The following is a 24467-nucleotide window of genomic DNA, read 5'->3' as shown; positions in this document are numbered from 1 at the left end:
ATTATGTCCTTTCAAAATACAAAGCAACACTCATTGGTTTGAAATGAACAGCCTGCGGTGTAAATAGCATGACAGACCTGTTTTCTAGATATGTGGAAGAGGAAAATGAGCTTGTGTGTTGATATTAATTGTGCGATAACAGTGGACAATTACTTGTCATTGGTAGGTGCAGCGTATATTATGATGTTAATCTAACATCTTCAAAATCCCTAATGCTGGAACCCAACCACTTAAAAGGTTAGTTAACCAAAAAATAAAATTTCTGAGACCGCGTTCGGACGTAAACCCAAAAGCTCTGCAACAAAAATAGTGTAGCAGTATGACAGGGGACAGACAAATTTGTTGAATAAAGTTGTTATTTTTGTGCACAAAAAGTATACTTGTCGCTTCATAATATTAAGGTTGAACCACTGAAGTCACATTGACTATTTTATAGACCTCAAAAGGTGCAAAAACGTTGCTGCCTATGTGTGGGTCAGACACCCTCGGATTTCATCAAAAATATCTTAATTTGTGTTCCGAAGACAAATGAAGGTCTTACAGGTTTGGGATAACATGAGGGTGAGTACTTGACAAATGTAATTTTTGGGTGAAAATATTTTTTTTTTATAGCCAAAAAAAAAAAAAAAATCGTGTAAGCATTTTGTTGTAAACCATCCCAAAATAGATACGCAATTGATCTGGACTATAAAATTCTTTCACCCCTCAGTATGTTATGTCATGAGCTAAAGCTAAATTGCAGCCAAAAACTGATAGATCAATCTAGTATCCAAGAACATTCCTTATAACCTATGCATGTGGTCAAGGAAAGCAAACATTTGGACACTGATGAACAACACTGGTAATTTAAATCCTGTTTAATTAAGGTTGCAAGTGATACTGAGCAAATGAGAAACGTCACCCATTCTAATTTGCGAGATGAATTAAGGCAGCTTTCTTGTCATACACCCTTTTCTAAGCAATTGGAATTAAATATTATCTATGAGTTCATGATCTAAGGTTACAGGAAACATGGTGACATCATCAAAGTAGACTCAAGGCATCTGAGAAGGGTGTGACAGGAGATTGGTACATGTATTGACCCAGTGCATTAATATGTAGTGACAGGAGTAACCAGGAACCAGAGTGCAACAGGCAGCAAAGACAATATGGGGAGTCATACTGACTTTGTAGACTTTGGAGCATTTGGAGTTTCTCCTCTGACACCTGTTACACACTATACAATCCAAAAGACTGGGACAACTAGTGAAAATTAGGGGTTGAGCAATATGGGTTTTTCTATGGCTGATATTGATATTTAAAAAGCGGCGTGGCTAGTTGATATAATGTCATTATACACTACCGTTCTTCAGTAAGTTTTTTTTTTTTTTTAGAAAGAAATTAATGCTTTATTTTAGCAAGTATGCATAAAATGATCAAAAGTGGTATTTATAATGTTACAAAAGATTTCTATTTCAAAGAAATTCTGTTCTTGTAAACTATTCTTTTAATCAAATCTATTCTTTCCTGAAAAAAAAAAAAAAACATTTTACAATTATACTGTTTTTTTTTTTACTATATTTTTGATTAAATAAAATAAACCTTTGTTAGCATAACAGGTGTCATTTAAAAACATTAAAAAAATCGTATCAAACTTTTGAAAGATAGTTTATATTGGCCAAGTGGACTTGGTTATTGACAAATGCTCATTACCTAAAAATCAGCCAGTAATTTCAAGAAGATGGCTAAATGCCAGAATATTAGCCTAATCAGTCTATCGCTAGTGAAAATGATTGCATTTTGTGAAATATTAGAGTAATACATAGTTTTTATTACAAACTATATTATCCATGTAACTCACATGTGTCATGTGCTCCTCAAGGGCTACTGTCATGCACAGTTGCACAGTTTTGCTCCAACCAGCTCCAAAACACCTGCCTGGAAGTTCTAGTAGTCCTGAAGACCTTGATTGGGTAGTTCAGGTGTGTTTAATTAGGGTTGGAGCTGAACTCTGCTGGACAGTGGCGTCCAGTAACTGAGTTTGACACCAATGATGTAACTAAAAAGTTTATCTTAGTATTTGGTTTGTCCTTGTTTTAGTTTAATGCAAAACCTGATGGTGTTATCCAGCTTAAATGGATAACGGTGTTATCCAATTGAGAATGATCCCTCATGGAATCATATACAAACCCAACACATGTACACAAGCTTAACTTACAAGTACATAAAACTCTTACGAGTGCACAACCATCTCTCCCCTCCCTTTCACACCTCTGGCCCTCAATGGTACTTACACACATACATTATAAACATGCACACAATTGTATCTTTTCTTTAAATGTGTCCCAACACACACCCCGCCATCAGCCACTCTATTTCCGTTGTGCGCACACACCATTTGGCTGGGGTTTATTAAAAATTCACAGTTTGTTCCATTAAAGATTCACCACAGCAGTGCTGTTACGTTTATCAGGCCTCTGCCAGTCACCCTCCAGCAAGCAGTGAGGAAGCATTCTGGGGCCCTGATAATACGGCAAGGCCGCGATTCTGCAGCTGATCTGAGGGAGGTCAGATAGAGTGAGAGAGATGTGGAGAGGCAGAAAGTGCTGAAGGTCTTAGCCTCTTTTTCCATTTAGAGCTACGGCAGGCTGTGCGTCTCAATTATTCAGCAGTGTTTCACGCGTCTCCTGACATCACCACTGCGTGCTTACGATGCCTGCGTCTCAGCCACAGGCTCCACGCTGCCCTGGATCACACCACTGACCACCATCACACACATGCACACACACACACACACACACACACACACACACACACACACACACACACACACACACACACACACACACACACACACACGCACACGCTACAAGCAAGCACGATACCATTAGTATGTTCATCCAAACCACACATGGCCACAGAACTGTATAGGAATAATGTTACATCTGAGGTCTTCAACAGGGTACTGGAGGGGTCTCAAATAATTCATCTGATCTCAAATCATTGTAATGAAAAATAATGAAAATATGCATTAAATTGATTATTTTTAAATAATTTTTTTTTTTTAATTTCATGAATAAATAGGACAAGTTAATATTAAAAACCGTTTCTTTGCATTTATTTTGGATTTAGTACTAGCCTCGCAGTTCATATGGGTAGGGTACCATTTCTGACTCTGGAAAAACCCCAATTTGAAAGAAAATATCTGCAGCTACTTCCATTACATTGTGACTTTAATGCATTAGGTTTTATGAACCAACAATGAACAATTTTTTTACAGCATAAAATAAATTAACTTTAGAAAAACAGAAATGAATGGTAATTTATACTTACAGTAAAACATTAAAAATAGATTAGCACATGTAGAAATTAACATTAACATGAACCTAAATTAATAAATGCTGTAAAAATATTGTTCATTGTTAGTTCATGACCGTTTAAAAGTTTCACAGCAAAAGTAAAAGATCATGTTCCTGTTATTTGTTCTTAGCTGGTGTGCTCTACATATATAATATTTACCTTTACATTTCCTTTGTTTAAACTGAATTTTTTGCAAAACAGGTACTGGAAAAATTGAAGCATTACATTCAAATAAATTCAATATAATATATAACTGAAATTTAATCAAACTACACAATGAAAAATAAGAATATAAATCAATAATCTTACAAGCCATTTGGAGCACTACTATAAACAACAACCCATACTGTGGCAATTTCAACATACAAGAGTGTACTGCACTCTATATACTATAAGATATAATAATTGCAGACAGCCCTGGCCTTTGCAAGATGACTCAGAGATGATAATAGCTTATGCGTGTCCGTTAACAGGTTGGCATGTCGAGAGATCTCTCTGGGCTTTGATTAAGGCCAAGGGAATGGGGAGATTTCACGGGAGGGGGCTTTGGCACTTGTGTGGGCTCCACCGAATGAATAGCACTGTTGCTTTTTAATGCAGTGCCAGCCAGCATGATGAAGAGTTTGAAGAAAAACAGTTGCCAGGTTCCTTGAAAAGGAAGCCTATGAGAGTCGCCAAACTATGCTGATCTAATTACCTGTTGCTTTTTGTCCAAGGATCTTTTAAATAAATCTGTTGTTTACTGGCCATCCATAGGGACCGTAGTGTACACAAACGCATACGTGCACAAAAAGAACAGGACCTGTTGTTATTCAGCATGAAGGTCTGCAGACAGAACAATCATTTCTCTAGCTCTGGCCATGTGTTCACTCACACATTCTCACCTAAAAAAGCAAAAAAAGCTGAAGGGAACTGCTTTTACATGAGACCACATGTTACCACCCACTGCATCCGTACCCCAAAAAATAAACAAAACACTGTAAGGCAGTGGTTCTCAAACTTTTTAGAGTGTCATACCCCCTGAAGTATTTAGCATCCTTCTGTGTACCCCCTCTCTTCCACTTAGACTGCAGTCATACCTTTTGCATTAAGGGACGGCTATAGCATGAAAAAGGCTGATATAACAAACTGACAGTTTATTAATAACTGCATGAAGGAACTGAGTTGAATAATGTCTGTTGCATAATCCAGTGTTTTTCTCTAGGTGAAATAATTGGCCAAAACAAAAAAATCTGTGCAAAATATAGCAGGGGTCAACAATAAGGACTGCCGGATGGTCCTGTGCCATCGTGAACGGCACTCGGGACAGTTGATGAAACTGTCAACGTCCTGTTTGGGCCAGTGCTGCATCGTCACAAAAGTTTTGCATTTGTATGTGATTTTAATTTAAATATTCAAGCGCAAAACAGAACTCAATTAGGCACAAATACTGAATCATGTTCTCTCTCACATCTTCTTGTGCTTGAACCTACAAATTCACACAACATTATGTCAAAATACATAGTCAGTTATGTCTTAAGTGCCTGTAAACAGTTGAGAAAGAAAACGCATGTGTATCAGTATCAGTATATTGGATCTGTGCATTTGGTCTTAAAGTGACAACAGCCTAATATTCCTGCTGTGCTACTATCTGTGCTTTTAATCAAATGGCAAAAAATAAATAAAAATAAATAAATAAACTGCTCGAATGATTAACTTTAGTAATAAGGATTAACATATATACATATATATATATATATATATATATATATATATATATATATATATATACATACATATATATATACATACATATATATACATACATATATATACATACATATATATACATACATATATATACATACATATATATATACACATACATATATATATATATTTATTTTATTTTTTTTGGGCTGTCAAAATGACACGTTAATTTCGATTAATTAATCTGAGAAAAAAATAACGCGTAAAAAAAAAAAATAACGCAGATTAATCCATTCCGTATTGACCTTTGAACCTGGAGCCGTTTAGCCTCCATTCGACTGTAAAATGAAGGAGGGAGACGACTGCTGCGCTGATGGACAGAACGAGCAGAGCTCCTCCCTCGTGCGCGCGAGCTCTCTGTCTTCAAAGTAAGCACCGTCTTTGCACTCTCTCTACCTCATACATAATAATCGAAATCAATTGACACAATGCTAAAAGTTCGTAAGACCGAATCCATGTTTCACGAGGCACATTCAGAGAATGTTTATCCTGAATAACCGCTGGGTGTGAATAGTGTTCAAAAGAACGTCACCTCATCTTCCCTGATAGGCGCCCTGCACGTGCAGCTGACATAAACCACACTTTCAGTAAACAAAAAGAAAATCCTATCCAGTGGTGAAGTGTTTTCTGTGTTGACAAATTTTTTGCGATGTCCTAATAACAGTCGCAATTCGCACGCAACGCGTCAACGTCCGCTAATGTCCGATTTACGACCTAATGACTAATTTGAACAGATTCATTTTAATGAATCATGACAACAACTGATCTGTCCACATGGTCTATAATGAATCATTTACTTGAACAACTCTGAAATGAGAACATAAGTGTGCTTACCCCATTTAGCAAGAGTGGTTAGTAAAATTAGCCTTAATAATCCACAATATTTTCAGGTTATTTAAATGACAATGTGTAGTAAATTAGGCCTACCTATAAAATCAGTTAATTTAGACTGGAGTGAGGTGAAACCAGGATAAGGCCGTGTGTCCACCAAAGCGTTTTTTTCCAGCTGCTAGCGTACTTTTTTCAATTGTTTTCAATGGGAACGCCGCGTTTTTTAAACGCCAGGGGCATAACGAGGCACTGAGCATCTTTCAACGCTCAAGTGCTGAGAGCTGGGCGTTTTTTACCAGTCGCCTCGAATTGAAGAATATTCAACTTTGAGTAAACACTGCGCTCATCACTGTCACTTTTTAGCCAGCCGTCCAATCAGAGTGGTGGAGGGGCGGGATAAATACAACTCTGACCAACTGTCTCAACATTCTTGCTGTACAACGACATTAACAAGCAGAGAATGGAACAAAATGAATGAGAAATTATTATTGCTGGTCTCCGAAAAATACATAGCAAGTAATTTCACATTGTGTCAATATTTTTAGTCAAACGAATTACCTGCAAAATCAGACACAGCCCACACAGACAGGCGTTTTAAGCAGAGCACCTAGCATTTTTAGCTGGCTAAAAATGCTTTGGTTGACACACGGCCTAAAGCAAGTTGTTGTTAGCTAGGTGCATTCAATTGTATATGGTAGAAAATTATATTATTAGTTAAAATAACTTCTAAATGCTACTTTTTAATACTTTTCAGGTTTAGCAAAAAAGCATCTTCTCTTACAAAGCTATAAAATCACTTTTTTTTTTTTTTTTTGCAAAGAGGGCAAGAAAGAATTACAGTTAGAGTGACGGATACTTTATTGTCAGTATGAGGCTCGCAGATCACGTGAGTAGGGCACTTTTTACTGTTTGTGTGGATGACCATGTCTGTCACCACCGAAGACCATTTTTGACCCAGGAAAAACCCTGCATTGATTAACTGAATTGAAATATTTAATACTTTCACAGCAAAAAATATGTATGCGATTAATTTAGATTAATTAATCACAGAGTATGTAATTAACTAGATTATATATATTTATTTATTTATTACACACACACACACACACACACACACACACACACACACACACACACACACACACACACACACACACACACACAATATATTGTATTAATTTGTTTGTGCTAGAAAAAATCCTTAGCATTGAGCCCTGTAGAGTTTGTCACACTCACTTTAGTAGGGAAAAAGCAGTCAATCTCTTTCTGAAGTAGCACAGAAAGGATCAATTGACAGAAATGCAATATAATATACATAACTATGTTTTCAGTTGTGTATAAAGACCTTACATAATGAACTTTTATGTTTTTATTACCTTAGAATGAGCCATTTCTATCCACATAACATGTAAGGGGACCCGCAGTGTAAGTCGTCATTTTGCACTGGCATGTTTCTACAGCAGCCCTAAATGGACAAACTGCTCTTCAGAGCATGTTTGCTTGACTGGCTACTCTCTGCTGTCTCATACAACATCTTTGTCCTGTGTTGGCCACTGTAGTTTCTCTATATTTCAATTCGCAAATTCACCTCTAGATGCTGCTAAAATTTATGCACAGAATGAGTTTATTAAAGAAAAATGTAATGTTCTATAATAATGTCAAAAATGAGTTAATGTTAAGAAATGTTTGATAGCAAAAATAACCTCTGAAGGTTGTCATGTCTTATTTGTATTTAGTTTTTTTTTCTTTTTTTTTCTTTTTTGTGCCGTCTTATGTTGCTGAATGTTAAATGGATCCAGTCCATGTAATAAATATTTGATGATGCAGAGATAATATACCTTAAAGTATGTGTTTCTGAACTTTTAAAACATGATCAAAACGGTAATCTATTTTAATTACACAATTTTAAATTAGTGAGCAAGTGACAAATATCGGTATCGGAATTTGCCAATAGTTGCTTGTTGCCAAAAAAAAAAAAAAAAACATATCGGTGTAACATCTGTGAACGTCATTCACTAATGTTACTAGGCGACCAGTAGTGGGAACACTCACTAGCGACCTCACCGCCAGCCACTGGTGACATACAGCGATAAAATCGTTTGTAGTGTGTGAACACAGCATAAAAAGGTAACCCAGGTCTAAACTGACACCACTGGCACAGAGCCGCCTCCAACTTGTCTGATTGGCTAGCATGTACAGGCATGAAAAATTCTGCTTTCCTGTTTACAGAGACAAATGTGATTTCTCAAAACACCCATTACTGTGATATCTGTCAGGCATAAGGAAATCTAATGCATGGTATAAGAAAAAAAAAAAAAACAGAGGTTTTATCAACAAAGTTATGTGCCACAACAGCAAGAATTGCATGTCAAATGCAAATGCTAATTTTATTTCACAAACAAAACAGCAAGGCTATTATTACGTTATCGTATTCACTTCCTTTCATTCCGTGCTGTGCAGTACATTTTGGCAGCTGGTTATCAACTGTTAAAAAAGTTACCAGTGTGATATATATGATGTTTAAAAATACTGAAGTGAGCAAGTGACAAATATCGGTATCGGAAATGGAATCTGCCAATAGTGGTTTGTTAAATTTGGTATCGGCCAAAAAAAAAAAAAAATCATATCGGTGCATTCTTAGCAAAAACACATTTTGTGTGAATGACCCCTAACAAGCCACAAGATTAAAAATCAAGCCCCATTTTGGCACATTCTTGTTACTGGATTTCAGTCTGTGTGAAAAGTCCACACAAAGTTAACACAATTACTTTGCTATCATGATCAATCTTTGCTGCCACCTCCAAGTAATCATGCCCATGCCTAGCTGACAATCCAAAAGAGTAATTTAATTAAAATCCATTTCATTTAATTCAAACCTAGACAGCCCAACCTGATACCATTGGAGGACAGGTACACAAAGTGTCTGTTGCCCGAAATAGATCTGCTGCTTTTGTTTGCGATGCAGGTGAAACAGTGGCTGAGGCTCATATATCCCCTACCATCTTCACCAACAGCATAATTAGTACTGATGATACTGACAGTGATAAGTGACAACTAAGATGGAGAAAGAATGAATGAACGAAGTAGCATCAACAGGTTCCCTGCGTTAGCTGTTACACTTCTGAGAGCACAGCACAGATCCGTCCAAAGTGAGACAAATTACCAATATAGTTCAGTCTGCTTGATGCAGAATGGAAGGACTAATATCATTAAACCTCTGTGCTTCCTGTTAAGCATTGTGGTAGGTTAATGTACCTCAAATTAGCATTTGCTCAAAGTAAAATCAGACAGCAGTGTCTGCAATTTAAAAAAAGGAGAATCAGTCATAAGTGACCAGTGGCCAATTGAATAAACTGCTTAGACTAGTTTTGAAAGTTAGTCATCTACATTTTTTCTTCAAGACTGGTCCTAGCTATTTAAAGTCAGTTACATAAAAAGGTAGAGCGGCCTTTTTTGAATTGGAAAAGTACAACTAACCCATTTGTTAACTGCTAGTTGGTCTAACTAACTAGTTCTTAAGACACAGTCTTTCTGAAAGTGTACTAAATCACAAATAACGCACATCTGGTCAGATTGAGAAGAAAAACCCTAGTTACACTGATGGTGTATTGACCCTAATAGAAGATGTAATATTCTACGAAGACATTAAGGCAGATCAAAATGCATGAGCCCAACTAACAGGACAGAAAAAGCAAAACCTTACCTCTTGCTGACAACTTCTTTGTGTTGATGATCTTAGCAGCATATTCCTGGCCGGTTGATTTCTTTACACATCGCCGAACAACAGAGAAGGCTCCCCTGTTTAAAAGAAGCACAGCAATACATGTCAAAAATAACACAATCAAACAAGCCTGATATTCAATTCAAGCAAAAAACATCACAATCTTAATGTTACAAATAAAGCTAACAGTGCCCGCCCACTTTTGCAGTGGCCTTGGTTTCTTAAGTATTTTTCCACATTCATTTTGCTATAGCCACATCCCACAGGTTTTTTTTTTTTTTAACAAAAGTCTTCATTAAAGCGTTATAAGTCATGAGCCAAACCAACCAGCTACGAGAAGAATAACAACCTTACACATTTTAATTTGATGCAAAAAAAGTATTTGAAAATCGGACAAAACAACAAAGATACAAGACTGTGTACTTAACGGCTTTATGAGGGAAAGAATGATGAAAAATTATGTAGAGATAAAAATACTGATTTAAAGATGCTGATAATGCACATATAAAAACATATTTAAGCTTACTGCAAAATATGCATATCACAGAGAAATATTTTAAGTAGTTCAAGAGCATAGGGAGAGTGACTGTAACATCATTTGCAGAGCTTCATGGGAGTGGACGGGCTCTAAAATGTTCTTTTGGTGCGGTTTGCTTGTTTTGATTCTCTGATTGGTTGAGATTTATTTGCACAGTCATGGGTAATGTAGTTTTTAAGCAGGAGATCCACTGTTAAAAACGATTATTAAAAAAAAAAAAAAAAAGTTGAAAATGAGATCTGATGACTTCAACAATAGCATTTACCATCGCTTAACCTTGTAGCTCACAGAAGGTCTGTCTTTAAAGGTTTATAAGTTATCATTCAAAATTAATCCTCCTATCGAGAATTGATCGATTCCCCTTCCGGGCCCAACTTTTGCACTCTACTGGACAGAAAATCAGGAAAAATAATGTGATGGCAACATTTTGACTAGCACTAAAAAAAAAAAAAATCAGCATTAAAGGTGATACTTAAAACATGTCATTGTATTGTATTCCAATAATCTTAAAATTAATTATTATTTAGAGACCAATGACTGTCCAGTGAGGAAAATTAGCTGCATGTGACGGCCGCATAAGATAATTAAGGCTGCTGTTAATGATTTATGCACAAAACATACTTGTTTTATGCCATTTTTGAAAATATTCAATTTCTGACTTTTAAGAGCTCTCTGAAAATGATTCAGGCACTTGGTAAAACATCTACGACACTATACTGAAATATTTACAATTTAAATGTAAAAGTGTACTCATAACACACAGCTAGTTTTGAATGAAGAAAGAGGCTTTTTGGGAGCAGAATGGTGTAGGTATGGCATCTAACAGCAGGGGCTAAATTAATCAAGCTAACCAGTTACTCTAACCCATTATGATGCATTCACACCGATAGCATTTAAATTGTGGAGTCGCTGTACGTTAATTTCTAGTAAGCTCTGTTCAGCTTAGTCGCTTTGCTAACAGTTGCTGTCAGTCATGATGTAGAAATCACTGTCAGTTTGAACACCCCAAGCCCCGTTCACACCGCCAGCGGCACACAGCGATGAAGCCACATGTACCCATTCATTTTCAATGGAGAGCTGGCGACTTCTGATGACATGAGTGACAGTGACCATTGCCGACAGAATGTATGCGTGTCAAGCGACGCGAGATGCGACAAAATATCAGAAATTTTTACTTTATGAAAATGAGCAGCGAATTTTGCGAGTGACAACCAATAGGAGTGAAGACAGTTTGAATGATATTTTAGTAATTTTTGACAGTATGAGTGGGTTTAATTCTTGATTTATTGATGTAGTTAATAATTTAATGCACTTAGCACTGCTGTGGTTTATATAACAACACTCTCCAACAGCAGAATGCTACTGCTAATTCTTTTAAGTCTAATTTCTTGTCAAATTGTCAACTAAAATGATATCTTAGTTTTATATATCATTTGTGATTGCATATTCTAAAAATATATCCAGACGTGCAGTCTATCAATAACATTAAGAGCGACAGCACTGGGAACGCCCACAAGCGTCTTCACGGTATAGAGACTAGCGACATACTGTACAGTGACAAAGTGTTGGGAGTATGAAAGGGGCTTAAGCTGCGTTCACATTACCAATGACATGCAGCAACAAAGCGACACAATCCTATTAATGTCAGCCGACAAGACAAAGGTAATTTCTCAGTGACCGTTGGCAACAGGATGCAGGCGTTTACAGCGATGCAAAAAGTTGAGATACGTTTAACTTTATGCAAATGAAGAGCAAGTCGAGACAACCAATAGGAGTGGAGCGCACGTGATTCGTATCAACATCTTGCAGTGGCGTGTCGAGGCAAGATGGAGAATTTAATTTTAGCGGTCAGCAACTTTCCTATAATTTATGACATGTCTCTGTGTCCATGCTGAGCCGGAATAGTTTTGAGAACCCAGACTGGCGCTTGTGCCACAGATAAATAAAAAGAGCACTCGCCGTTTCTTGTTTTAATCTTTAATTTGAATCATTTATGTACTAATTCCATTTATATTTAGTCCTTTCCTTCCAAAATGTTCGTTTGTAGCAGCAAGAAAACTGATTTGTTGTCTACAACATGGAATAACATCCGTGAATGTCATTCACAAGCGTTACTAGGCAACCAGTAATGGGAACACCCACTAGCGACCTCAACGCCAGCCACTGGCGACATGCAGCTAAAGTCGCTTGTAGTGTGAACACAGCATAAAAAGTTAGCCAAGGCCTAAACTGACACCATTGGCACAGAGCCGCCTCCAACTTGTCTGATTGGCTAGCATGTACAGGCATGAAAAATTCTGTTTTCCTGCTTACAGAGACAAATTTCTCAGATTACTGTGACATCTGTCAGGACATCTAATGTATTGTATAAGAAAAAAACAGCAGCGTTATCAACATAGTTATGTGCCACAACATGTCAAATGCTAATTTGTACATTTCACAAACAAAACAGCAAGGCTGTTACTACGCTATCGTATTCACTTCCTTTCATTGCGTGCTGTGTTTTTGGCGGCTGGTTAACAAAAGTTACCAGTGTGATATATGATGTTTAAAAATACTGATGGAAAATCTGAACCATTTGCACAGCTAAGTTCTTTCTATCATTTTTGTTTAATAACAGATAAAAAGCAATTCAGCAGGACCTTACATCCTCATGTGGACCCTAACACCTCCAATGCATTCCGAGTGCACCTCCAAGTTAATTCGATAGCTATTTCTTAAAACCATCAGCCAAAACTGACATACAATTTAATTGTAAACATATTTCCAGTATGTTTTATTTGTAAGATATCTGCTATTAAAGCAATTTGTATTCTACGTAAATCCAAAATGCTCTTTTACTAGCTCACTCATCGATTCGGATCAATAAGTTTTTGATTCAAGAGTCGCTCAAACAGATTCAATATGATTAATAATGAATCAGACAATGCTAGTTCACTTCTTCTGTTGCTGGTAAACAAATTATATAGGTTATAACATTAAAAAATAGTAATGGGAAATCTAAATCATTCAGTTTTTTACATCAGGCTCAAAAAAATGATTCAGCAGGTCTTTATGCCATCATGTTCTAAAACGTTTCAATAGTTCAGTCATATGCAATTATGTTGTTTTTTTTAAATAAAGTTTTATATACCGTGTTTATTTACTAAGTTATAGTTTTTATTAAAGCAAACTCTGTCTTGTATGTGTTGATAAAACTGTAATATCTCTGCTGTTCGATTATTAAAGTAACGAGTTGTTGACTCAAATAGATTCAATACGATTCGCGATCAATCGTGCAGGCCGGTTCTGTATACAGGTTCATCTGGTTCATTAAAACGACCCCACTACACAGAAAAGATTCGTTCACGAATTGGACAACGCTAATTCACTTCCTTCATTCTCGCGTTGATGTTTTTGGCGGCTGGACAACAAACGTAACCGACCGCCCAATATGCGACCGCGATATATGACGCCGAAAACAGCAGTATTTTCCGTAACTATCGTTACACAAGTCTGCAGCAAACCGTACTATCACTCTGCGCGGCAGCAGTCATCAGTGATATCTGATCAATGCTACTGAATGCTCTAAAAGTTTAGGTGTGCATTCAACACACGGACTCAGATCACAATACCTATCACATCAGACTGAAGGATTTCTCTTTCAAACGAATGTCGTTCGCATGTCGATAAAGTGTAGATAAAGTATTGCATCTTGCATCACGACGACACGCAGACTCCGAAAGCACCCTGTGGCGCGCGAGCACGATGTTAGGAAACGCATCTAAAGATAAACAAAGAAACGAGCTTTGTGAACGCCGAGGCTTAATAATCACACCGAATTGTTCAAATCGACTCAATCAAGCTTTCCGTTAGCGGTCTGCACTGGCTTTTGACATGCAAGACCGATACGCCTCTGTATGTGAAGGCTGCTGTCAACACACTGAACTAGACACAGGCAACACGGTGAGACACAATGCAGTGAGTGAAGAGAGAGTGAGTGTAACGCGTCACACAAAATGCAGCGGCGCGGTCGCTTACTTTCCGAGCTCTTCGTACAGCTGATATTCGTCTGTAAACCTGGTGGAGGTTACAATTGTAGCCATGTTGCGCTTTACGAGGATATCGCCTCTCTGGTGTCTCCGGGACCGCCTCGCTCAGGTTTCGGGAGATCTCTCGCTCACTCAAAGGGAGGGAGAGAGAGAGAGAGTGGTAGTGGTGGAGGAGGAGGAGGAGGAGGAGGAGGAGGGGAGAAGGAAGAGAGAGGTGCTGGTAAGTAGCGTGTGTGTTGGTGGAGGTGGAGAGAAAGAGAACGCAGCCAGCCACGCGAGATTTTCTCCGTCGACGTCGAGAAGTGACAAGCACGGTTCGAGCATGCGACAAGACTAGAACGACGTCGTGCTCTTGCTGTATGATGAACTGACTGCTGCGGCGTTTTTCGTGTAGAGATGTCTGAACGTGAACAAATCTTTTTTGTGGATTCGGATCTTTTCAGTGAATCGGTCGGATTTGTTCCCCAAAACCGGTTTGGACAATTTGTTCAGGAATCGAAGTCAATAACTCAGGATTCGAACATGTCCGAATCGACTCTCAGTGAGCCGAGAGCTGATAATAAAAGCAAATGATGGAATGAAAGGATTTGGCTAAGCAAAAGTAAGCTTTTATAATTAGATGAATGAAAAAAAAAAAAAAAAAAAAAAAGGAAATACAATTAATACTTGGTTGTGTACAAGTTTTATTAAAACACATCAGAGTTGATTTGAATATAGACCTACCCACTTTATCTTTCAACACAGAAGTATTTCCTGTGAAAGTGTGAGACTTCTGATTCATTAGTCACTGTAAGTAAATAACTAGAAGTATAAGAAAGTGCAGTAAACCGTAAAACTGCATCAAGCAACATAACAAACCGTTTGTGTACAATGACTGTCTGACAACCTTGCAAATTCATGTTTAAAATGGCCAAAGCTGCTTTTGAGTTCAAAAATTATATAGCAATGTATTAAAATTAAACTACAAGAGGCCTTATACAATTTTAGTATCGCTTTATTAGGCTATATCTTAGTAGGTGCTGCATTGGCAGCACCATTGGTCAGTTATTTTTCTTGGCCATATGTTTGACTGAAAGCTGAATCATTAAAATGTCGATTTTACAGTCCCCCTAACTCACATTCATAAAATATTCAATGTTTATAAAGGGCACTTCATTGGCAGTCTGTATTCTAGTTTCACAGTGCTTATACAGTGTTCTTGACAGATATCATGACAAACTCGAACACTAATATAACTCTAAAAAACTAATTTTAATCCATCCCTGGAAGACTAGATCTGCTTTCTGGAGGAAATTAACAGAAAACTTTTGTTTCATTGTGTGTCGTCAAAGGTGCCCAGAGTAACAAAGGCCAGGCAAGTTCATTGTTACTTGGTGTGTCTTTTTATCTTACACCTTTATGATTATTCAGGTAGGGTAAGGATAGTCAAATCTAGCATAAACCATAAGGTACTCACTTGCCTGCAGGAATGACGTAGAAGACTCCCTTTCGGTTGTTCTTTTTTGAGGCTCAGTTTGTAGTTATAAATCTTCCACGTCACTCCTGAAGGACTTCAACCTGCAGACAGGTGTGCACTTTATTTAGGCTAGATTTGACTATCCTTACCCTACCTGAATAATCATAGGGTTAAATGTGTAAGATAAAATAACACACCAAGTAACAACATCGTGTCATTGCATTTCAAAATGCCCAAGTAGATGTATTGTTGATGTAGCTCCTAATAAGATGAACATATCTCACACTAGCATCTTGTCAATAAATAGCCGTGAAATAAATACAAATGTCAATCACTGGTATAAACAACAATCATACATTTAAATAAAAAAAAATAATCGATTTACTCATATGATGCAAGATTGCTTCAGGTTTGATCCACTATATTAGTCCATTATGTAGACTTTTATCGCTTCATAGTAAAAGAATGTAACAATTCTCTGTCTCATGGCCGTAAATACTCTCTCTCTTCTTTCATGGTCAACCTTGTAAAGCAAAACAGTCAGATTAGAAATTAATGCATAAGAAGTGCAGGGACTGTAATTACACAGAGGCAGGTTGATATGAAAGCTTAATTAGAGCAGAGTAGAGGTGGGCGGTTATTAATTGCAGTGTTCCTGTAGTGCTGTTGCTGTGTATGGGAATGTGTCCTTACATGCTGGGAAAAGCCATATTTTGGTATCCTCAGTCCTCTGCAAAAGCTCAGCAGCAGAGACTGGATGGCTTGCTGGCAGACAGCATCAGTTCTTCAGGAAAATGAAGTGCTTTTGGTATTTTAGACCATATTTCCAGATCATGTTTGAATTATTTGTGAGATACATAATGTGCCATAATCAAGCTGTTTTGTCTATTAGTGTTTGTTGATGTAGGTTCATTTTGCATTTAGAACTGAGCTACAGTAAAAACAAAGAGGTATCAGCACTGTCATGCCCTGACCGCATTATCACTTCATCTGTGTAATTGAAGATCAACTGAAGCGTCACAAAACAGGCTAAAATATCAAGAGCATTTTGTTAGGATTAATTCAAATGTATTGTATTACACTTGACATCTTTACATTAGCACAATTGCCATATTAAAAATTAGAATTTGCCTTTAATGAGTTTCCTGTTGCCCCGTGTAACAATGATTGTGTTGCTACACCACAGCATTGTTGCTTTATTGATTTGTGAAACAAATGTGTTACCCACTACTGCTCTTAGTTGTGCCATTAAACGAGGATGAATTAAAGATGTTGTAAGCGATTTCAGTCATTTTGCTAACTTCCGCCACACTCGGCTGCAAATTAGGCCACCCGCATTCCTTCAACAATCTGCCCTTGCTCCAAACCCCACCCTTTAAAGACCTGTCAGCAAACCAATGTTGACAAACTCGAACATCCACAATGGATTACAGTAAAAGAAAAGTTACAAGTGTGTCCCAGTGTTTGTTTCATCTATTTGCTGTGTTGTGCTTATTGTATGCCACAACGAATGATGTCAACAAATGAGCTGATTCTTTTTAACGATTCAATCAGTATTCACAAAACAGTCACAAGCAAATTAGCGATTGGATCCGTAATCAAACAGTTACAGATTTCACAACTTTGAACAAGAATCACGTTTTGGTTATGTCCAATTTGGAATTAATCAAAGATTGTTACAGCAACATATACTTCATGTGTGGGAATTACATCAGCCTTGCTGAATGATTGTTCAAGCAATTTAAGATACAATTTTAAAGAGTTTTGTAGTATTTACAATGTTATTGTAAAAAACAACCACAATGTAACATTTGACTTTCATATATGAAGACTTCAGATGTAAAAGCCTCTAAGTGCTGTCTGAAAGTTTCTTCTAAAATGAGCATTTTTATCAAGCTTGTATGTATAGGTTCAGTAATTTCACTTTAATTGCAATTAATAGGTCCTTTTCATTGGCATTAGTGAAATAACTCAACATAAACATACAAACTTGATTAAAAAAATGTTAATTTTATAAGAATTTCAGATGGCACTTAGAGGCTTTTGCATCTGAAGTCTTCGTATCATATATTTATAATATTTCTGCTAGTTTGAATTATAACAAACTGACATTTATGTGGAACAAATGCATACAATCTTCTTATGATCTTCAGAGTGATGGCATGGCATCAGATCTAAATACAGCCTAAAAACATTACGTTATATAACTACAAGATCCCTTCATCACAGCATATAGCATGAAGTGATGACTTTGTGTATGTAAATTTAACATTTTTCCATGTATCCCCCTGTAGACTCTCAATCACTGCAATAGAATTGAAAGCGTGGTCAACAGCGTTCTGAACAACCAGCTGCATCAAATGATCCTGTAATTTGAAAACTAAAACATATTTTGACCCCTAAATATTTAATTCTTGGAGCCCTAGTCATTTTTTTTTAGTCCGAGCACCTGTATCTGTCAGGTAGTAAGGACATTTTATGCGTGGTATTTCAAAAAACAAATCACTCCTAGCACCTTTAAGAGATGCCAAACTCAGCATGTGTTCAGGATGACTCATACACTGTGAGGGAGTTAGTTGGATTGCCCATTGTGCATTCTTACCACAGTTGAAGTCTTTCCAAAGTGGGCTGAAGCTGTTTTGAGTTGTCAGAGATAAACAGGAGGAGGAAGTGTTTTTGTTGCATTGGTGAAATTACAACACTTACATCTGCTTATGAAAGAAAAATAGTTAATGATATAATAATTCATCCAGGTACATTCCTGAATTTTCTTCACTTCTTTAGAATGGGCATATAGAAACAGGAAATAAAAATGCTCTCTGGACTATGACCTAAGATAAGTGTACAACAGATTTACATCATAGATTGTAAAGGTGCGGCCAAACTAGACTTTGTGTTTCCAATCGATAAGTCTGAGGAAATTTATTAAAAATTGTATTACGTTCTTCTGCTGAACACAAAATATATATTTTGAAGAATGTTGGTAGCCGAACAGTTTTGGTGCCTATTGACTGCTGTTCTATGGAGGGAAAAATAAATTTCTCAAAATATCTTATTTTTTATGTCCCACAGAACAAAGTCATACAGGTTTAGATCGTCATGAGGGTGAGTAAATAAATACTGAATCATCCCTTTAGCATTTAAAAGAACTCGGAATTATTCAGCAATAACAATTCCAAGGAAAGTAGGAGCAGATCAGTCAGTTTGAATCATGGTTTAATGAATCTTTAACAACAACGGCCTCCAGAAACAAAAGATACACAGTACTTCTTGCCATGCAGCTCTTAAAGTAAACAAATGTTTTGCATTATCTTAACTATGTACTAACGTTACTTTTAACTGTGTATTGACTTTTACCCTGCTCTAGATTCCTTATCTTCTGACAATGAAGCGTTTCCTACTGTAGACTTAAGGAAACATTCTCTTTGTTTAATTATTTCATAAGAATTGTGTTTAATGCAAGTCACTTCTTTGCAGGTTGATAGAGGTTACTTTGCCATCTTTGTAGAAGGACTATGTTATTTTGAACAAATCAGAAGGATGGATTGTTTTCTAGGATCGCTGACAGACAACATGATCAGAAATACACACACCTACATCAGAGTAAAAGCTATTACATAATAGGTAAAATTGAAAAGTTATTTTCAAAATATGCATTACATTGAATACAGAGCACATTTCATCACTTCTTGTGAATTGTGTTAAGTCTCTTGAAACTAGGAGATGAATAGGCCAAGAATGTCTTGGATAAAGGCAGTCTTCATACCCAAGAGTGATCATCCTCCTCCTCAAATATCCCTCATTTTACATAAAAGAAACTACTTTATCATTCTTTTCCTTGCTCTTATATTCTTGCTTCTACATCTGCACTGACCTGATCTACTCTAACTAAGAAGGAATGCAAAAGGATGAGAAACAGGTGGAGGAGAAAGTGCAGAAACAATGAAGAATCGTGTGTTATTCTGGTTGTGGTGGGCTATGTCAGAGCGGATTTGGATAGAGCACAAGCATAAAAGCAAAAGGTAGGAGAATGAGAGAGGCGTGAGGAGGAGTGCAAGGCAGAGGCATGTCAGAGAAAGAACAGATAGATGAGAGAAAGTGAACCAGGGGGTGGATAAGAGAACACTGGTCCACGACCAAGCGAAGAACAATATAAGTGCTTTAGTATTCCCTATTAAATCAATGCCACTACTTGCATAATTTTCTGTAGCCAAATAACTGGATCATCGTATAAAGATCCAGTAACATCTACATTAAGTGCTTATGGAGTCACATGTAATCAAATTCATTCTGCTCTTGTCTGGATCCCATTAACAGTAGGTGATCTGAACTTTACAGTAAAATCCATTGCATCATACAGATGGGAACTTCTGTCTAATATACTCACGCCTGTTGAAACTACTGTGTAAAAAAATCATAGTTTACGATGCAGGCAAGACATCCTGATGTCAACATTGCTGCACATATTTACACTGCCAGTGTGCAATGAATTGTCTTTCAAAGATGATTGAAATGGACTGCCAGAATAAAATAGCTTAGTGGATCTTGTCCACAACTACCTCTACAAGTACAAAGCAGCCCTTTGCATACGGGTTCCAACCTTTTTGAACAAGGCCCTGAGTTTGCAGACTTTGCAGGTACTCTTGGATCTGGCCTTTCTGTTTATGCTGTCTGGTTCCTCATCATCCCCTTCATCTCCTGCCTCTTCCTGACCTAGCCAAGGAGTCCACACCCCTCCATGAAGTTGCGGGTCCGCCATCGGGTCGTCTGGTGGATTGCGTGGAGACACAGCTGTCCGGTTGTACTCGGCAAGCCGGGTCAAGAGCATCTTGACCACCTCAGGACGTGCCTCTGCCAAATCTGCCCTCTCGTAGGGATCAGCAGTAACGTTGAAAAGCCAGACAGACTTCCCCCGCTGGTCTCGTCTCTTTTCCATGCCCTGCCACTGATGCGGACCTCCTGGCATCGTCTGTGGAGGAAACCAGTCTCCATCGCCTACATTTCCTGTCAGAAGTTTCCAGTCACCAGCTCGAATGGCTGCACGCACTCCTGTATCCCAGATCCCAAAACCATTAAGAGTTAAGAGTCTCGGGTCAACTTCTCCATGCCTGCGTGACACTGGATCAATGTTGAAGAGGATTTCAGTTCGTGGACAGGGAAGGCCACTACTTATAGCTCCCCAAACATCTTGGCCGTCTAGGTGGCTGGAATCAGACTCTCTGTTTCCTGCAAGTGACAGCAAGGTCGGGTACCAATCGGAGATATGAATCAGAGCCTGACTCACCACCCCCTTCCTTTTCAAAAGTGGGCTGTGTACAAAGCCAACTGCTCGAACTCCACCTTCCCAGTAGGAGCCTTTGCCGCCACGCAGGGGCCAATTACAACCCCCTGAGAGAGGTTGGCCCCCGTTGTCTGAAGAGTAGATGAGCACAGAGTTGTTGTAGTAGCCTCGCCCCCGCAGCTCACTGACAATCTCCCCTACTGACTCGTCTACGCCGCTCACCATCGCGGCATAGTGGCGCCGAGGTCTGTTGCCAAGGGTCTGGTAGCGTCTGAGAAGATGCCCAGGAGCTTGTAACGGTGTGTGCACAGCTTGGAGGGCCACATATAGAAACAGGGGCTTCCTCTGGTCATGATGTCTCAGGATTTCTTTCACTCTGCAAGAGTCCAAATGATGACAAAAGCTTGCATGACTCATTGCAGCAAAGTATTTGGTTCACAAATGGTTGCAGTTTCTCACCTCTCTGTGTAAAGCCTTGTTGAGTAATTTCCACTCAGCTCCCAGGCTGGCCGGTCTCCATCATGCAGATCGAACCCACAGGCCTCTGTACCGTCACAGCTTTGGAAGTTAAAATGGTCTCCGCTGCCCGTCAGTGATCCAAGGAAGCTTTGAAATCCACGGCTCGTTGGCAGACACTCGGGCCGGCAGAAACCCAGGTGCCATTTCCCTACCATGTGGGTGCTGTAGCCAGCCTGCCGGAGCCTCTCAGGGAGCGTCGGTATGTCGGGGGGCAGGCAGAGAGGCTGCCGTGCACGGATGATCGAGTGTTGAAGCCCAGTGTGAATCTGATACCTGAAGCAATAGATGGTGGTGGTGATTGTGATGGAGGAACACTGTCTATACAAGAGTTCCTCAAATTTGCCCTGCAGAGTTTAGCTAAAACCATGATCCAAGTCACCTATTTGTAATTTTCTAGTAACTCTGAGGACCTTGATTAACTTGCTCAAGTGTCTTTGATTAGGGTTGGAGCTGAACTCTGCATTAGATTGACGCCCCGGGCTAGATTTGAGGAACACTTGTCTATTACCAATAAATTCACTGAGTTTAACCAAAACAGAGAATAGCAACTAATATTGAATATTCAATATAATATTAAATTAAACAGGACAGGATAATACTAATAGTAATAATATTAATGGTATGATACAATAGTGGCATTGGAACAACAATAGTAGGTCTCTTACCGTCCAGTCATAAGTTGGCTTCGTGAGGGGGAACAGATGGGCTGAACATAGTAGTTTTCCAGTTTCACCCCTTCGCCAGCTAGCTGGTCCAATACAGGCGTGTGGATCTCTGAGCCATGGTACCCGATGTCATTGAAGCCTTGGTCATCCACCATTACGAAAACAATATGTGGGGGAACTCTGCCTGGTCTGAGAACCTTTCCCTCCGTAGTGTGTAGCAGTCCTAGCACCAAGCAGAAGCCAAGCACCAACACATCCATAATTTTGGACACCAATCCACTAGGTTGCTTGTTCGTTGACTAGCCCTTTGGTGACTCTAAATGTTCAAAATGTTGACTTTCAACTTGAACCAAGTTGGATTAATAGAGAAAGCTTGCTGTTATTATCCATCATGGTGCATGAAGGTCCTTCTTTCCCCACTAAAGTAGATTTTGCTCTTTTAATTTTGTTTGAAACAATTGCTTAATGAAATCCGTTCTGTAGGTCTTCTCGATTTGTTATGCTAGGATGGTATACTGTATGTCTGAGAAACTTTGCGAGCTGAGCTGAATTGTCCAAGAGTAAACACTGCTGTCTTCTAACAGGACCATGTTACATTCCTCTAGCACACACCTACAGGATCAGGATAATAGAACAGTAATCAAATATGCGTTATACATCATAAAAAAAAAAAAAGGATTCCATCATAAATTGAGATATTTTCAGTTTATAGCACAGAGTTTATATACTTTTAGCATTACTTTTTATACTTTATATACTGTGTGATGGTGCATGTGAATGTTTCTTGATGAGGGTAATTATTAAAAAAAAAATAGGAATATGATGAAAATATAAATAAAAACAACAAAACAACAACATCAAAAAACAAGGAAATACATTGTTGACACCACCTGGTCAGTAAGTGAATTACACCCAGCTATTAACATGTACTGCAGGACATTGACTGTGGATGTTACTGACAAAACAAGCATTAGTGCAAGTGAAGCAGTGCTGATGAGACAAATCTCACAAATTGTTTCACTGATAATTTACCTCAGAACCACAAAAAAACACTTTACCTGATAATAAGTTCCCAGAACAGATGCTGTGGAAGTTGACTTTCCTGCATACAGGCTAACTGATGATTACTGTGCAAGTATGCATGGAAAGGACAAGCACTGATCTGTTGAATAAAGCTCAATAAAGCCTTTACTTGTAATGATTATTAGATGCACATCAAAATCACCCAAAAATGAAAACTCTGTCATCATTTACTTTTGCTGACGTTTGAAAACACAACACTTACACCAGGAACAACTATAGGCCATGACAGTAGATTACTGCTGTAGATTTACAGACGAAGGTTGAGAATTAAAAAGGAGGAAACAAACAATGACACACAAGCGCTCTTTCTTCTATGAGAGGAGAGGTGTGGCACACATATCCCACCCTCTGAAGGGCTATCGACCGCACTCAGGTTTGCTCTGCCAGCGATATCCTCTCTGTAGCAGAGAGGAAATCAATGCCACAAAATGAGTCAATTTCCTACATTAAGCCAAAACAGACGACAATCTCACCCAAGTGGGAAATATCACAGCCATTTCAGTGCAGGGAGAGAAAATGGAGGAGGCAGCCAGAGGGAAAGAGGAAAAAAAAAAACATTCAAAATGAGCAGCCTGGTCTGTCAAGGCTTTAGTGCAACTGGTTTTGCTTCAGGACCCAGATTTTACCTTGGACATTGTGGCAACCCAACATATTACTAAAATGATTGACACTAAAATTAAACCTGAGTGTGGCCATTTTACTATGAGAGACTAAACAGGTGTAGAGTAGTACAGACATTTAATGAAGTAAACAAGCCTTAAAAGGTATTGTTCATGTGAAAAATTAGATATTCTGAAGAAAAAAATGTTTTTTTGCCCATACAATGAAGGTTTGAAAGACATGAACAGACAAAAGCAGTTACACAAATCTTCCTCAAGTCAAAAGAAATTTATATAGGTTTGGAACGAAATGAGTAAATGATGACAGTGACATCGAAGCCTTTCCAACAAGTGGCTCTTTAACACTACTAAAACTAAATATACATGAATACACAAACACACTCAAAAGAGGTGTAAACCCTTTTGTGGCCAAACAGCCAGTCAGCACATAAAAAATCTGTCATCATTTACTCACCCTCAAGTTGTACAGTTGCTAAACACACACACACACACACACACACACACACACACACACACACACACACACACACACACACACACACACACACACACACACACACACACACACACACACACACACACACACACAAAAAAGAAAATATATTGAAGAATGTTTGTAACTGCAGTTGATGGA

At 38.2% G+C, this 24467-nt stretch overlaps 2 protein-coding genes across 7 annotated transcripts in view; both read right to left on the bottom strand.

The window, feature by feature from the left end:
• Positions 1-14540, bottom strand: part of camk2g2 (calcium/calmodulin-dependent protein kinase (CaM kinase) II gamma 2) — a 72042-nt gene extending 57502 nt beyond the window's left edge. For 2 of the 6 annotated variants that reach the window (XM_067386146.1, XM_067386149.1), the window contains exons 1-2: positions 14199-14537; positions 9623-9717 (exon numbers count right to left, since the gene is read on the bottom strand). In XM_067386146.1, the coding sequence (XP_067242247.1) occupies positions 9623-9717; positions 14199-14263 (160 nt within the window). In that variant the 5' untranslated portion in view covers positions 14264-14537. Of the gene's footprint in view, positions 1-9622; positions 9718-14198 lie in introns of all 6 variants that reach the window. The other 4 variants (XM_067386151.1, XM_067386145.1, XM_067386148.1 and 1 more) reach the window with 4 other exon arrangements.
• A 4368-nt stretch (positions 14541-18908) lies between these two features.
• Positions 18909-22681, bottom strand: si:dkey-174i8.1 (arylsulfatase I). The gene is made up of 3 exons (XM_067385221.1): positions 22131-22681; positions 21406-21738; positions 18909-21322 (listed from the first exon to the last, which is right to left on the bottom strand). Exons 1-3 carry the CDS (start codon positions 22388-22390, stop codon positions 20227-20229), a joined length of 1689 nt encoding a protein of 562 aa, XP_067241322.1. The 5' UTR covers positions 22391-22681; the 3' UTR covers positions 18909-20226.
• Positions 22682-24467: the final 1786 nt, after the last annotated feature.

This window comes from Chanodichthys erythropterus, chromosome 5 (assembly GCF_024489055.1).
Source record: "Chanodichthys erythropterus isolate Z2021 chromosome 5, ASM2448905v1, whole genome shotgun sequence".
Lineage (NCBI taxonomy): Eukaryota > Metazoa > Chordata > Actinopteri > Cypriniformes > Xenocyprididae > Chanodichthys > Chanodichthys erythropterus.
The sequence above is the reverse complement of the archived record's forward strand: the minus strand, read 5'-3'. Positions and strand labels throughout refer to the sequence as shown.